Below are 12,769 nucleotides of genomic sequence, written 5' to 3'. Positions count from 1 at the left end.
TAGGTGCTTTCCTATTCTGAGATTCTGTTATTTTATTTATCTCCAGGGAAAGCCAGTAGGTAGAGGGTATCACTGTGACACTAGGCAGGAGGGGCATCAGTTCCCCATTTCCACAGGACAAAGGGCCACCAACACCATACAGGTATATGGATATATATGTCATCATAATCCAGGAAGAATCCTGTGTCTAGACCCACAATCTAGCTCTGTGACCCTGGACAAAGTCCTAGCATCCCTGCTTTTTTAAAAAATCAATACTATTTTTAACAGCCTTTTGTCCTATATCATTCTCCCCTTAGAAAGCTTCCCCCCCCCCACATTTTGAGAGAGAGAAGGTCTCTTTTTTTTTTCTCATTTTGACAGACAGGAGGTACATCTTTAGCATTAAAGCATTAGCTGTTTCCCAAACTCCAGCTGTTCCCTGCCAAGATTTCTTGAAGCTCCAGTTCTGCAGGGATGGTAAGAAATTGGGAAGTAGGGAAGGGTAGTTAATGGAAAATCAGTGTCAACCACTTGCCCTATTTTTACTTTCATTGGATATAGTGAATAGAACACTGGGCCTGGAGTCAGGAAGATTTGAATTCAAATCTGGTTTCAGACACTTACTAGCTGTGTGACAAGCCTCAGTTTCCTTATCTGTAAAATTAGCTGAAAAAGGAAATGGCAAACCACTCCAGTATCTTTGCCAAGAAAACCCAAATGATTTCATGAAGAATCAGATACAACTGAAAATGACTGAAAAACAAAACTATTTTCTTCCCAGAACAGTTTGAAATGAGGTCAGCAACCCAACAAATCTGCATTTGTACCCTACAACTGTTACAAAAGCGTGCCAGCTTCCCTGGACTCCGCTTGGCCAGCCAATACAAAAATCCTCCCCTGCCCCTTGGGCCTATAACAGTAACAATAAATAACCAGCAGTCTTCAGGCAGCCTTGGAGACAGTCCTGCCCATCCTCCCTCCAAGGCTACCTTCCAGGGCTGGCCCAGCGTCAGGATTGCCAAACCAGCATTCTTCCTGACCCACACATGGTGCTGGGAGGGACCCTCAGCTTCACTGCCTTGTTCTGTGAACCATCATGCTGTTCTCCACTATCTAGTCTCTGGCTAAACGTCTATAACTTCTTTGTTCTGCCAGAGATTAAACAGCTGCCCAGGGAGAAGCAGACCTCAGACTGTTTTTCAGAATCTCCTCCGAGGTGGTGAACTAGCTTCTCTCCACGAAACCATTTCCAGCTCAAAAACTACTCAGAGAGATCCACATTGTTCGCCTCACACTTGAGGTGCTTGGCCTGTGATGGGAAAGGTAACTTTGGGTCCCACAGTTTCTGCTGCTCCTCTTATCTCACTGATCAGGGCCTCAGTTTCCCATCTATAAAATGATGAAGTTGGATCTCTAAGATCCCTTCATACTAAATCTTGGCTCCTGTGATCCCTAAATCTCTTGGGTAGGGGACCCTCAGTGGGTAGGTCAAAAGTAAAGGATCCCCAGTGAAGTTAAGAGGGAGGAGAGAAAATCACTACCTATTTCTGGACCTGGAGAAGCTCAATGATCCTGTACACTGACTCCTCCCCAGCACACGCTTAGACACGCCTGCACCTGCAGCCACACCTGGCCTTGGTAGGAGTCAGGGTAAGTCTCAGCAGGTGCAAGCCCTTGGCGTGGACAGGTTTCCCACACCTGTGAGGTTCTGTCAGTACTTGTTTTGGGGGGTGGGAAAAGGAGGGCAGTGCACCAAGACTGGTGCCTCGGGGCTTGATATGGCTAGAGGGAGGCGGGGATGGACTGGGGGAGCCCACAGGGGTCCTGCAGGGAATTTTGGAGGCCTTACTCTGGCTGCATTGGCTGAGGACATACAGCTCAGCCGAGAGGGGACTGGACCACGCCAAGGGCAGCCCCCCCAGGAGTCTGAAAGCCCCACTGAACCGGTCACTGCACCAAGGACAGAGAATTTGGAACCTGATACGGCCACTGGGGTGCTGAGGAATGAGCCCCACTCTCCAAAGGCTTCTAGCTCAGATCCTGAGCCCCAGCCCTGGGAGCCTGAACAGGTACTGGGGGAATTGGAGATGATAGACAGAGGTCAGCCCAGGATACAAATAGTTGGTGAGCAACTGGGAGGGGGAGATGGCGGTATGTGGGAGAAACTGGAGGCTTTGGGAGATTGGTATTAGCGAGGGGTTTAAGAAGATCAAGACCCTCAAGGGTTAGAGGATGATTGGGATGGGAGGGAAGGAGGGCAAGGATTGGAGAGAGAAGGCTTATGGAGGTGGATCGAGGGGGTTGGCAGCTAAGGGACAGATGATGAAGACCCTAGAGATTAGAAGAAAACTAGGAAAAAAGGATGGAGAAATTAGCATGACAGGCTATTGGATGAAGGCTTCTTATTCTTTCACTTCTGTTTCCTCCCCTGCCCTATCCAGCATCCTCAGTGCTTTCTGGTCCCTGGTTCCTTGGCAGATTTTGCTGTTCAAACTGTGGTCTGCCTTGAAGATGCCGGCATCTCAGGGACCCAGGCCTTGGCTTTCAGTCTCTCCTCAGCTTTGGAGGAGACTCAGGGCGGACAGCTCCCAGAAAAGGTCAGCACCCCTTTGTAAACCCGGCCCCTTCAAGCTTCGCAAAGCCCCCTTTTTTAGCTCCATCTGTCCCCTGGCTCCCTTTTTCCTTGATACCTCCCAGAATCCTGCTCCTGATTTTCCCCGTCCCCTCCCTCTTACCCTCAGTTAGCTCCTGGGCTCCCAGAATTTTTTCTTAGAACGCCAGGATCCAAAAGCACAGAACACTAGAACATCAAAACATAGAATATCAGAAAACTACATCACAGCTTACAGGGGCCGTCTAGTCCAACCACTCATTCTAAAAAGGCAAGGCCCCAAAGTCAGACAGGTACCTCTTCCAATATCTCCAGAACTGTCCCGTGGAAGAGGAACTAAAATGTTCTACTTTGTTCCACTCAGAGGACAGAACAAAAAGCAATGTGATAAACCACAAAGCAGATTTGAGCCCAATATGAACCAAACCTGTACATAAATGAGTGTTCCAAGAGTAGAATGGGCAGCTCATTGTCACTGGGGCGTTGAGGGAGAGGCTGGAGGGAGTGGATCTCATTGAGCCTTGAGAGTGAGCTCTTCCCTCCTTTCCAGGTATGTGAAGTGGTCCAGGGACTGCATGGACAGATGGCTCAGCTCCTGGAAGGCAGATCAAGGCGGGTGGCCCTGAGGGCACTTTGCTCATTGGCAGCAGAACACACACATGAAGTGGTCCAGACCCTACTGTCTCACTCTCTGCCCTGTGACAGGTATGGGCACCCCCACTCCCTCTGGGCCTCCTGGGCAAAGGAACCAGGTATCCTGACATCCCCAGCTGCCCTTCCCTTCCTTCTCCTGAGGGCTGTTGTGTCTGTGCTGGGGAAGTCAATTGGCACCCACCCCCAGCTCCTAATTAGTGCCCAGCCCTAATTAGTACCTGCTCTGCATTCCTACACCCACAAGCCAGGCTAAGCTAGGAGCCAAGATTTTGGGCTTCTTGCCTGCTTGGTCATAGATACCTGGGTCATGACCCCATTTATCAGATTGAGCCAGGGAATTCTTCTCTCAGGCACCATGCTCTTTTGTTCCACGTTTTCCCTCCAGTCTTCTCCCCATTTTCAGTCCCTGGGGCCCCTGACTCCCAAAGTTTCCTCCCCCCCAGTTTAGGTCTCCTCTCAATCACTGAGTCCCTTCAAGCCTAAGGTCTTTCCCCTAAGATCTATGTCCTATCAGTTTCAGTCTTTGCTTTTATTTCTTGAGTCCCCTCTGTTCCATGGGTTTCCCCTAATTCCAGGGAGTTCCTTATTCCCAATTTCCCCCCAAGTCAAAGATCTACTTCAATCTTATGTCCTCCTGTCAGGCCCAAGGTTTCCTCCACCTCTTCTCCCAAACCTCCCACCTTCTGGCTCTCTCTCATCTCAGTCCCCAAATCTCCTTCCTTCCAGGACAAGGACTGACCTTGCCAGGGTCAGTCAGTCAGTCAACAAGGGTTTGTTAAGCACTTACTTAACACTGTGCTGAGGTATACAAAGAAAAGTAACTACTCCCCAAACTCCCGTTAGTCTCAGGACTCTTCTCAGGGCCGGGGCTTCCCATCTGGACCAATGTGTCTTCCAGTGGGCTCTCACAGGCCAGGTTTCCCTCAGAACCTCAGGTTCTGGGTTCCTCTCCCCATTCCTCCCCTGGGACCACCCAGACCTTCCCATTCTCCCCCTTGGTCCTTTCTCCACAGTGCAGCAGCTGAGTTGTGGCGGGGCCTGAGCCGGAACCAGAGGGTGAACGGGCTGGTCCTGGTGCACCTGCTGCAGGAGGTGAAGGGCCCGCCCCAGCTCCGGGGCCCCAGCCCCAGCCCAGGCCCGAGTCCCCAAGCAGTCAAGCCCCAAACCCAGGCATTGGCAGTGAGTCGAGCCCTAGTCTGAGGTAGCTTGGAGGAGGGAGGGCTGGCAAGGGGGGGGTGGGAAGGGAAAGGGGGGCAGAGTTTGAACCCCTGAGTGAGTGCCCCTCTGGCACTTGAAGTAGTTTTGTGGGAGGAAGTCAGATTCCTGGAGAACCCTGGGGGCTTTCAAGGGTGAAGGTAGTTCAGTCTGTGTGAGGGGAGAGGGGAGTGTGGAGGGGGCTCTCACGCACACCAGTGTCTCTGCAGGCCACAAGAGCACTAGGAGAAATGTTGTCAGTGTCGGGATGCGTGGCCGCCACGAGGGGCTTTTACCCGCAAGTGCTCATTGCGCTGGTCACCCAGCTACACCAGCTGGCCTGGTGCGCCCCTTCCCCCCAGGTTCAAGTGAAGGTGCGGGGTCCTCCCCCCAACCATGCTAGGTGAGAATTGGAATAGAATGGGAATTAGGGGAAGGGGCAGTAAGGGTAAAGGGGCTCAGTTGGTGACCCCCCACCTCGCTCCTGTTCCTCATTCATTTTCCCTGATTCCAGCTGCGCAGTGGAAGCTCTGAAGGCCCTGCTCAATGGGGATGGAGGCCGAATGGTGGTAACCTGCATGGAGCAGAGTGGGGGCTGGAGGCGTCTCATAGGATCTGGGACCCATCTGGAGGGGGTCCTCCTGCTGGCCAGGTCTGAGCTTGGGGGACGGAGGCTGTGAGGGAGGAAGGATAAACAGGAAGACTCAATGTTAGGGCGTCCTGGGGTGGGGGGACATGAGGAAACGGACAAAGGGGTCTCAGGAGGATGGCCTCAGGATCTGGCTAGTTCTTCAGGCCAGCAGGACTGATTGACAGAAAAGGACGCTAGTTGAGCAGGGGGTAAGGACTGAGGCAGAAGGAAGTCAGGGAGCAGATAATCAGGGTTCCTTTCTCAGCTCTCCCTCATCCTCTCCCCTTCCTATGTCCCCCCAAGTGCCCTAGTGGCTCATGCTGACCACCACCTGCGTGGGCTCTTTGCAGACCTACTCCCACGGCTACAAAGCACAGATAAAGCGCCCCGGCTGACCGCAATGGCCTTCTTCACCGGGGTGAGTGCTCCTGGAGTAAGAGGGAGCCACAGAGCCCGGAGGCTTTTCCTTGATCCCCCTGCCCTGCTCCTCCAGGATTGTGTGGTGGGCAGAGCCTCCTTGGGTGTCAGAAAGCTGGGTTCTGAGCCCGCGCTGGTCCTGAGGGGCTGGGGGATCTTGAGCAAATAACTTTCCTTCTCCGGGCCTCAGTTCTTCCTATGTGAACTACTGATGATATAGTCTGCTGGCTGGGATCCTCTCTGGAATGCAGACATGTTGGGGAAAATGGCGGTGAAGAGGGTCTTCCCCATTTATGACCCCGGCCTGACAGGGTCTCCCCCCCACCTAGAGGAGCCCTATTGCCTGAATCACCCCTATTCCAACTCCTCAGCTTCTTCAGAGTCAGCCCACGGCGAGACTACTGAGAGACGAAGCCATTGTACAGCGTCTGACTGCTTGGCAAGCAGACCCCGAGCCCACCGTGCGCTGGCTTGGCCTCCTGGGGCTGGGCCACCTGGCCCTGAACCGCAGAAAGGTGAGCCCTTGGGATTCTGGTCGGCTGTGGAGGTGCCCTAGGGGGGGGAGCTGGCCCGCTTTGGGGTGGGGGGAGGGGCTGGCCCACCCTGGGATGCCCTGGGGAGGAGCTAGACTACCCATGGGGTGCCCTGGGGGGAGGGGCTGGCCCGCCTGTGGGGTGCTCCACGTGGGGACTGAGTGCAGGAAGAAACCGGGTCAGTTCCCAGAGAACCTGGTCGTAGGGGTTGAGGGTGGGGAACAATGAAACAGTCAATTCTCAATTCTTCAAAATTTGGGGCAAATCTATGTCGGGGTTTATCTGAAGCCATTTTAATGCCAACCTGAAACAAACAACGTAAGGGACAAACGCAGGGGAAAGAGATATAAATTTCGAAATGAATGACGACGGTCAGGATTAAATAAAAAAACTATTTGAAACACCCTCTGTGAGGGCTAAGGTCTTTATTACCCTCGGGGGCGTATTAGCTTCGAGTGGCTTTTCTGCAGCGCCCCGGGCTGGGTGAGGATGGAGAACTGAGAACCAAAAGCCGCCACCAGCACCGGGGTGGGGGGGCGGAGTGATCGGGTGGGAGGGAAGGCCGGGGGACATCCCTGACGTCCCTGGTTCTGCGCAGGCGCGGCACGTGGGGACGCTGCTCCGGGCTCTGCTGGGAGCGCTTGGCGAAGCCGACATACGGCTGGTGGGGGCGGCCCTGGGCGCGCTCCGGAGGCTCCTGCTGAGGCCCAGAGCTCGGGCGCGCGTGAGCGCGCAATGCAGCAGCCTGGGCTCGCGCCTGAGGCCTCTGCTGGACCACGTGAGGGGGCGAGGGGCGGGTGGAGGGAGCCGTGGGCGGGTCCCGCCTCCTTCCCTTTTTCACCCTCAGTTTGTCCCGCTCTCCTGCCCCGCCCCTGAATCTCCGCCCTGAATCTCCGCCCCCTGAATCCCCGCCCCGCCCCTGAATCCCCGCCCCTTCAGCCACGAGCACAGCCAATGTAAGTCCCGCCCCGCCCCGCCCCACCTTCCCTCCAGCTCCATCTTTTCCCTCCTTCCAGGACCAGGATTCTGTCCGTGCCTCCGCTATTGGGCTTCTGGGCACCCTGGTGGGTCGTTGCTCCCCGAGGCGCACGAGGGCGGTGCGGGAGCTGGTGCTGGGCAGCCTCGTGACCCTGTTGCTGCGCCTGCAAGACCCGAGCCTGGATGCTGCTGAGGTCTGGGATGCCCCAACCCCCCTCCTCGCTATTTGTCCCTTCTCTTCTCCTGCCTCTATCTCGGATCCTCCGATCCAGGACCCCCTTGTTGTCCCGGAGCTCCGGGTTTTTCCATCCTCCCTTGATGAGACCGCAGTACGGGCACTTTCCCCCTAATTCTTCAGAGTTCATAATCAACAATTTACCCCCAGCCTTTTAGGATCTGAGGATCACAATGACCAAAACAAACTTACTTCCTGTTACCCTGGATCCCCTTCCTTCCCCCGTTGCCCCCCAGTCTTCCTTCTTTCCCCTGGCTCCCGCCAGAGCGAGGGGATCAGAAGGCTGTTTAAGATAGCTCTAGGAAAAGGTCCTGCCTCCAATACTGGGAGGGTTGGGGTCCTGTCCCCGTTCCCTCCTCTCCCCCAACCCCCAGAGATCTCCCATGTCCTCTCAATAATGGGGAAGAAAGTGTAACTCCCCATGTCCAGACTATACCCTAAGCTCCCATTTGGCCCTTTCCTTCTAGAGTGCCGAGTGGACGTTAGCTCGTTGTGACCGCTTCCTTCGCTGGAGGCTCTTGGAGGAGATCTCAGCCATGGTTCACTATGACAGCCCGGAAGCTCTCAGTCGCACCTGCAGACGCCTGGTCAGTGGGGGATCCTGCAGGGGTAGTGGAGAAAGCCAGCACCGTGACTGAAGGTCTCCCCCTCAAAAAATTAGTTCCTATTTCCTTCCCCTAACGCCTCCACAGACACTTATGTTCCCAGCTTCAAATATAAACTAGTAGAAACAGCAGGTTAGCCAGCCAGCGTTCCCCTTTGGATTCCTGGTAGGTAAAATTTACAGTCCCTCTCGCCAGTGACAGTGTCTCTCCTTACAGCTGACCATCCTTAGGGACTCATAGAGATGGAGCCGTTTGGCTTTTCTGGGAAGAGAGAGTCACATTCAGAATTAAGAGGCCCTAGATTGAAGTCTTACCTCTGTCATATACTGACTGTGTGACCATGGCAATTTGTGACCACTTATTAAGATTCTAGGCAACTCCTTTCTTCCTCCTTTAAAATTTTTTTCTTTTTTTCTGGTTATACATATACATTAACTTTTTAAAAATACACATTTCTTTATGAATAATGTTGGGAAAGAAATCAGAACAGAAAGGAAAAACTACAAGAGAGGAAAAAAAAACAAGAAAAAGCAAAAAAAAAAGAAAAAATATCGTATGTATTGATTTACATTCAATCTCCATAGGCAACCCTTTTTTTAAAATAGCTTTTTATTTACAAGTTATATGCGTGGGTAATTTTACAGCATTGACAACTGCCAAACCTTTTGTTCCAATTTTTCCCCTCCTTCCCCCCACCCTCTCCCCTAGATAGAAAGATGACCAGTAGATGTTAAATATATTAAAGTATAAATTAGATACACAATAAGTATACATGACCAAACTGTTATTTTGCTGTATAAAAAGAATTGGACTCTGAAATATTGTACAATTAGCCTGTGAAGGAAATCCAAAATGCAGGCAGGAGAAAATAGAGGGGTTGGGAATTCAATGTAATGGTTCATAGTCATCTCCCAGAATTCTTTCTCTGGGTGTAGCTGGTTCGGTTCATTACTGCTCCTTTGGAACTGATTTGATTCATCTCATTGCTGAAGATGGCCTGGTCCATCAGAACTGACCGTCATACAGTATTGTTGTTGAAGTATATAATGATCTCCTGGTCCTGCTCATTTCACTCAGCATCAGTTCGTGTAAGTCTCTCCAGGCATAGGCAACTCTTAAGACTAGAAACTTTCAGTGGTAGACTCCCTATGAGAGAGTCTCTTGCAGTAAAGACAATGCATTGTCGTCAGGTTAGCCATTCTGGTGAATAATCTCTTTCAGCAGAGCAGGTCACCCTTAACAACCACCAGGAGGAAGCAGGAAGCAAACTTTTTCCATGGTCATTTATGTTCTTCCCCGAGTGCCCATGCACTTTTCCCATGCTGCACTGAGACATATATCCCAATTCATACCTTGCCTCCCTTTGTCCTCAGGTGCAGTGGTACCCTGGCCGCGCCTCAGACTTCTTGAGCCAGGCCCAGGGCTACTTGAGGAGTCCCCATGTTCCTATTCGACGGGTGGCAGCCATGTTCATAGGTAAGCTCTAGCTAGTCACAGAAGCCACAGAAGCTATAGAGCTAGGGGTCCTGGCTCAACTCTATTTTCTGTAGCTGGGGCTTGACTGGGAGCTTACTGTGAATCCTTTTAGCAGAACCATCTGTTCTCAAGCATATTGCCACATGAGTTTTTTTCCCTTAAAAATTTTTTCTATTTATTTTTCTGTTAATTATTAATACATTTCTATTATATTCCTTGTTCATCCTTTCTTTCCAGAACACCATCCCTTATGATAAAGTAAGAAAAAATAAAGGAAAAAAAGTTTCACAAAACTAAACAACATATTAAAAAAATCTGAAGTCATATGTAGTATCCCACCCCATATGGTTTCTCATTTCTGCTAAAGAATGAGGGGAGTTATCTTTTCATATCTCTTCTTTGAGGCTAATATAATTCACTGGGGCCTGGAGATTTGGCATCATAGGTGTTCTCTATCTCCTCATTTAGGTTTCAATTCCCAATTAACTTTTTTTTTTTTCTCCTATAGTCCTTCCTAGTCTGCCAGCCATTTCCTTGGCTGAGAATTCTGAAGCAAAAAGAGTTGGTTAGTTCTTCTCTTTCCCCACTGCCTACTATCACTGTTTCAATCACTTTGAGCAACTGATCTGCCTCTTTTTTTAATTTTTCTTTTGTCCCTAATATAGATTTTTTTTTAAAAGGCCCTTTTGTTGTCCTTGGCATTTTTCACTAGCTTTATTTCCCCTAACACTATCCACGCCATCTTTGTATATTCATCCTTGGTTACCTGCCTTCTTTCTGATCTTCTACACCTACAGAAATCTCATCAATGTCCATCCTTCTTGTACCATTCCTGCAGCCTCTCCAAACCCTCTCGTTTGGTGTGATTTTTTTTTTAATGTCTTTGTCAGCAAGTTAGATGGATTTAGACAGCACTCCTTTTCTTCTTCAGTGGAATTATGTTTCATTTCTGTGAGTTTCTCTCCTTTCTTGAGAAAAGGCATATCCCCAGAGACTTTTGTCAAAAGTTGGTCACATTCAGAGCTGAAAGTGGCAAAGTTGGGACTGATGATCCAAATTCTTTGGTTTCAGGGTTTCTGATTCATCACATGGACCCTGACTGTGTCAACCCTGGCCTGGTAGACTCACTACTGCACGGTAGGAAGGGAATGCTAGGCGTATTTGGGGCTCATGGTGTGGGTGGTTTATTATTAAAGCAATGAGAATGTGTCAGAGTGATTCTTGGGTGTAAAAAGACAGTGTACAGAGCAGAATGGCCTGCTTTTGCCATGGGGCGTGTATGACAGCCCTTTGGGAGCCCTCTGTCTGAGGGGGACATGTAGGATACACATTCAGATGGATAGAAGATCTACATTGAAATAAATTCTGGGAGTAGAGAGGATGGTTGAGATGACTGGAGTGAGTTGTGATTACATACAAATTTTCCTGGAGAAGTGATTTCCAAACAAGGAAGGAAAGTGGAGAAAGCAGGTCAGCTTAGAGTAGCAGGAAGACTGATTGGGTAGGAGGAAAGCTGAGGATCTGGACCTTCCGGGGATCTAACATCCCTCCTTCCCTCCTACTTTCCTACTGCAGACCTTGGGGAAATGCAGTGGGATGCTGAGCCTTGCATTCGAGATGTTTCCCACATCACCATGCACCAAGTGCGGCTAGTGTGCCGGGACCAGGACTCTCCCCGTCGGGGTAGCTTCTCCCCTTGGCAGCTGTTGTGCTGCTGGGCCCACCACCAAGATCGGGAGAGACCAGTCTATGAGGACAGCCCCTTCAAGCCTAGGAGCCGGGCTGGCCTCTGGGGATGTGGGGCACCTTCTTGAGTTGTCTCCTCCTTCTCTTTTGAAGAACACTTGTTCAGCCAAAGAAGCCAGGTCCCTTGTTCTTGCCTGGACCTTTCCTAGGTATTCACACCCCAGGCGTGAAGATGGATTCTTTTAACACTTCATAAAGGGAAACTTCCCAGGTATATCTGCCTGGACATTCCTGGTGGAAGAGCAGAGCCCCTGGACACTTTCCTCTTTGATGTGTCATCTTTAGAATGGTTATAGCTGATTTAGGGGTGTCTCACAGACTTTCTTATTGTTATTTCCTGACCCCACAAGATCATGTAAATCAGGAATCCATTACCCCTTAATGCATCTAGCTGTGGTCCAAGATGTATGAGTCAAACCCTCTCTGGAGAAGTGGGCATTCCCTCTCCCTGCCTACCTCCCATTCAGATGGAGAGGTTTCTCTTGTGTCCATTTGTGTCTTTTTGACTGATGGGGGATTCTCATCTGGCCCTGAGAAGTAGGGATCCCAAAGTATATGCATGAGCATGTCTCCTCTCTCCTTACTGAAGAGAATACTGGAAGCAAGGACAGGAAGATACCAGAGGGAAGCCAAATGCTCCCTCATATCCTACCCCCTCAATATTGCCTGTATTCCAATTCTTGTCCTCTGTCCTACTCCCTTCAAAAGTGCTCTGTAGGACATGATAGAGATTGAGAGGAAGGAGAAAAACCAGTGTTCTAGTCCCAGTTCTACCCTAACAATGTGACTTTTGTTACTCTCTCTGATGCCTTTTTTGTAAAATGGAGACAGTAGTCACTGCCTCTTGGATGCAGAGTTATTGGGAGGAAAGTGCTTTGTGGATCATGAAACTGTAGAAAAAAATGAGAGCTCCCATCCCTAATAAATAACAGTCTCCCTTAGCCTGGGATTATCAGGCAGAGCCCAAGTGGAGACTATAGAGGACTCCCAGCATGAGCCAAGCACAGGATCACAAACATGAGGCAAGCTATCTTTCCCTTTGATCTAGCACTTTATAGACAGACTCTTTTGATGTACTGATTGATGGTATTTAGATGTGTTTTATTTCTCTGCTAATGTGCCTTACTTATTAAACTATAAGTTCTTTGAGGGCAGGAGCTCCATCTTATTCATTTTTGTCCCCAACGCTTTACTCCAGCACTAAACATGTAAAATGAGAAGAATACTTGTATTTTCTAACTCATGGGATTGTTGTGAGGAAAGCACCCTGTGAATCTTAAAAGAGATAGCAATATGAGTTGTGACTTTTATTATTATTAGCTGATGAATTGATGTCTGTTGAATGAATGAAGAATAGAAAAGTATACAAAATGAGTAAGAGACTATGGGTTTAGGGTCAGGTATTCTCCTGAATTGAGAATGATTTGTACACCTGAAAGTGCCTTTTCTCTGTGGCCATTTTCCACCCTGCTGTTTGGCAAATATATCCCTGCTGCCTCCTCCCTTCTATACTACACTCATTCCCCCAACTTTCCACTTCTTGGATGAATCTATTGTTCTAGGAACCTATTGTTAGATCTATAGCTACTTCTTCCCAAAAAAGTATCATTTGCCTACCCCATTATTCCTTTACCAACCTTGTACCTTCTTAGATCAAAACATCCTGTTGTGGCCACCATTCCCTTACTTGTGATGTCTTCCCCTATA

The 12,769-nt window shown here is 49.9% G+C and overlaps 1 protein-coding gene across 5 annotated transcripts in view; it reads left to right on the top strand.

The window, feature by feature from the left end:
- The first annotated feature begins 367 nt into the window (after positions 1-367).
- The window catches only part of MROH6 (maestro heat like repeat family member 6), a 76,667-nt gene continuing 64,265 nt past the window's right edge, over positions 368-12,769 (top strand). For 3 of the 5 annotated variants that reach the window (XM_051971194.1, XM_051971192.1, XM_051971193.1), the window contains exons 1-13: positions 683-2,051; positions 2,424-2,579; positions 3,144-3,298; positions 4,261-4,426; positions 4,672-4,844; positions 4,956-5,093; positions 5,376-5,490; positions 5,861-6,004; positions 6,621-6,800; positions 7,039-7,194; positions 7,703-7,822; positions 9,214-9,316; positions 10,388-10,453. In XM_051971194.1, the coding sequence (XP_051827154.1) occupies positions 1,761-2,051; positions 2,424-2,579; positions 3,144-3,298; positions 4,261-4,426; positions 4,672-4,844; positions 4,956-5,093; positions 5,376-5,490; positions 5,861-6,004; positions 6,621-6,800; positions 7,039-7,194; positions 7,703-7,822; positions 9,214-9,316; positions 10,388-10,453 (1,963 nt within the window). In that variant the 5' untranslated portion in view covers positions 683-1,760. Of the gene's footprint in view, positions 460-680; positions 2,052-2,423; positions 2,580-3,143; positions 3,299-4,260; positions 4,427-4,671; positions 4,845-4,955; positions 5,094-5,375; positions 5,491-5,860; positions 6,005-6,620; positions 6,801-7,038; positions 7,195-7,702; positions 7,823-9,213; positions 9,317-10,387; positions 10,454-10,891; positions 12,220-12,769 lie in introns of those variants that run through there. The other 2 variants (XM_051971191.1, XM_051971195.1) reach the window with 2 other exon arrangements.

This window comes from Antechinus flavipes, chromosome 1 (assembly GCF_016432865.1).
Source record: "Antechinus flavipes isolate AdamAnt ecotype Samford, QLD, Australia chromosome 1, AdamAnt_v2, whole genome shotgun sequence".
Classification (NCBI taxonomy): Eukaryota; Metazoa; Chordata; class Mammalia; order Dasyuromorphia; family Dasyuridae; genus Antechinus; species Antechinus flavipes.
The sequence above is the reverse complement of the archived record's forward strand: the minus strand, read 5'-3'. Positions and strand labels throughout refer to the sequence as shown.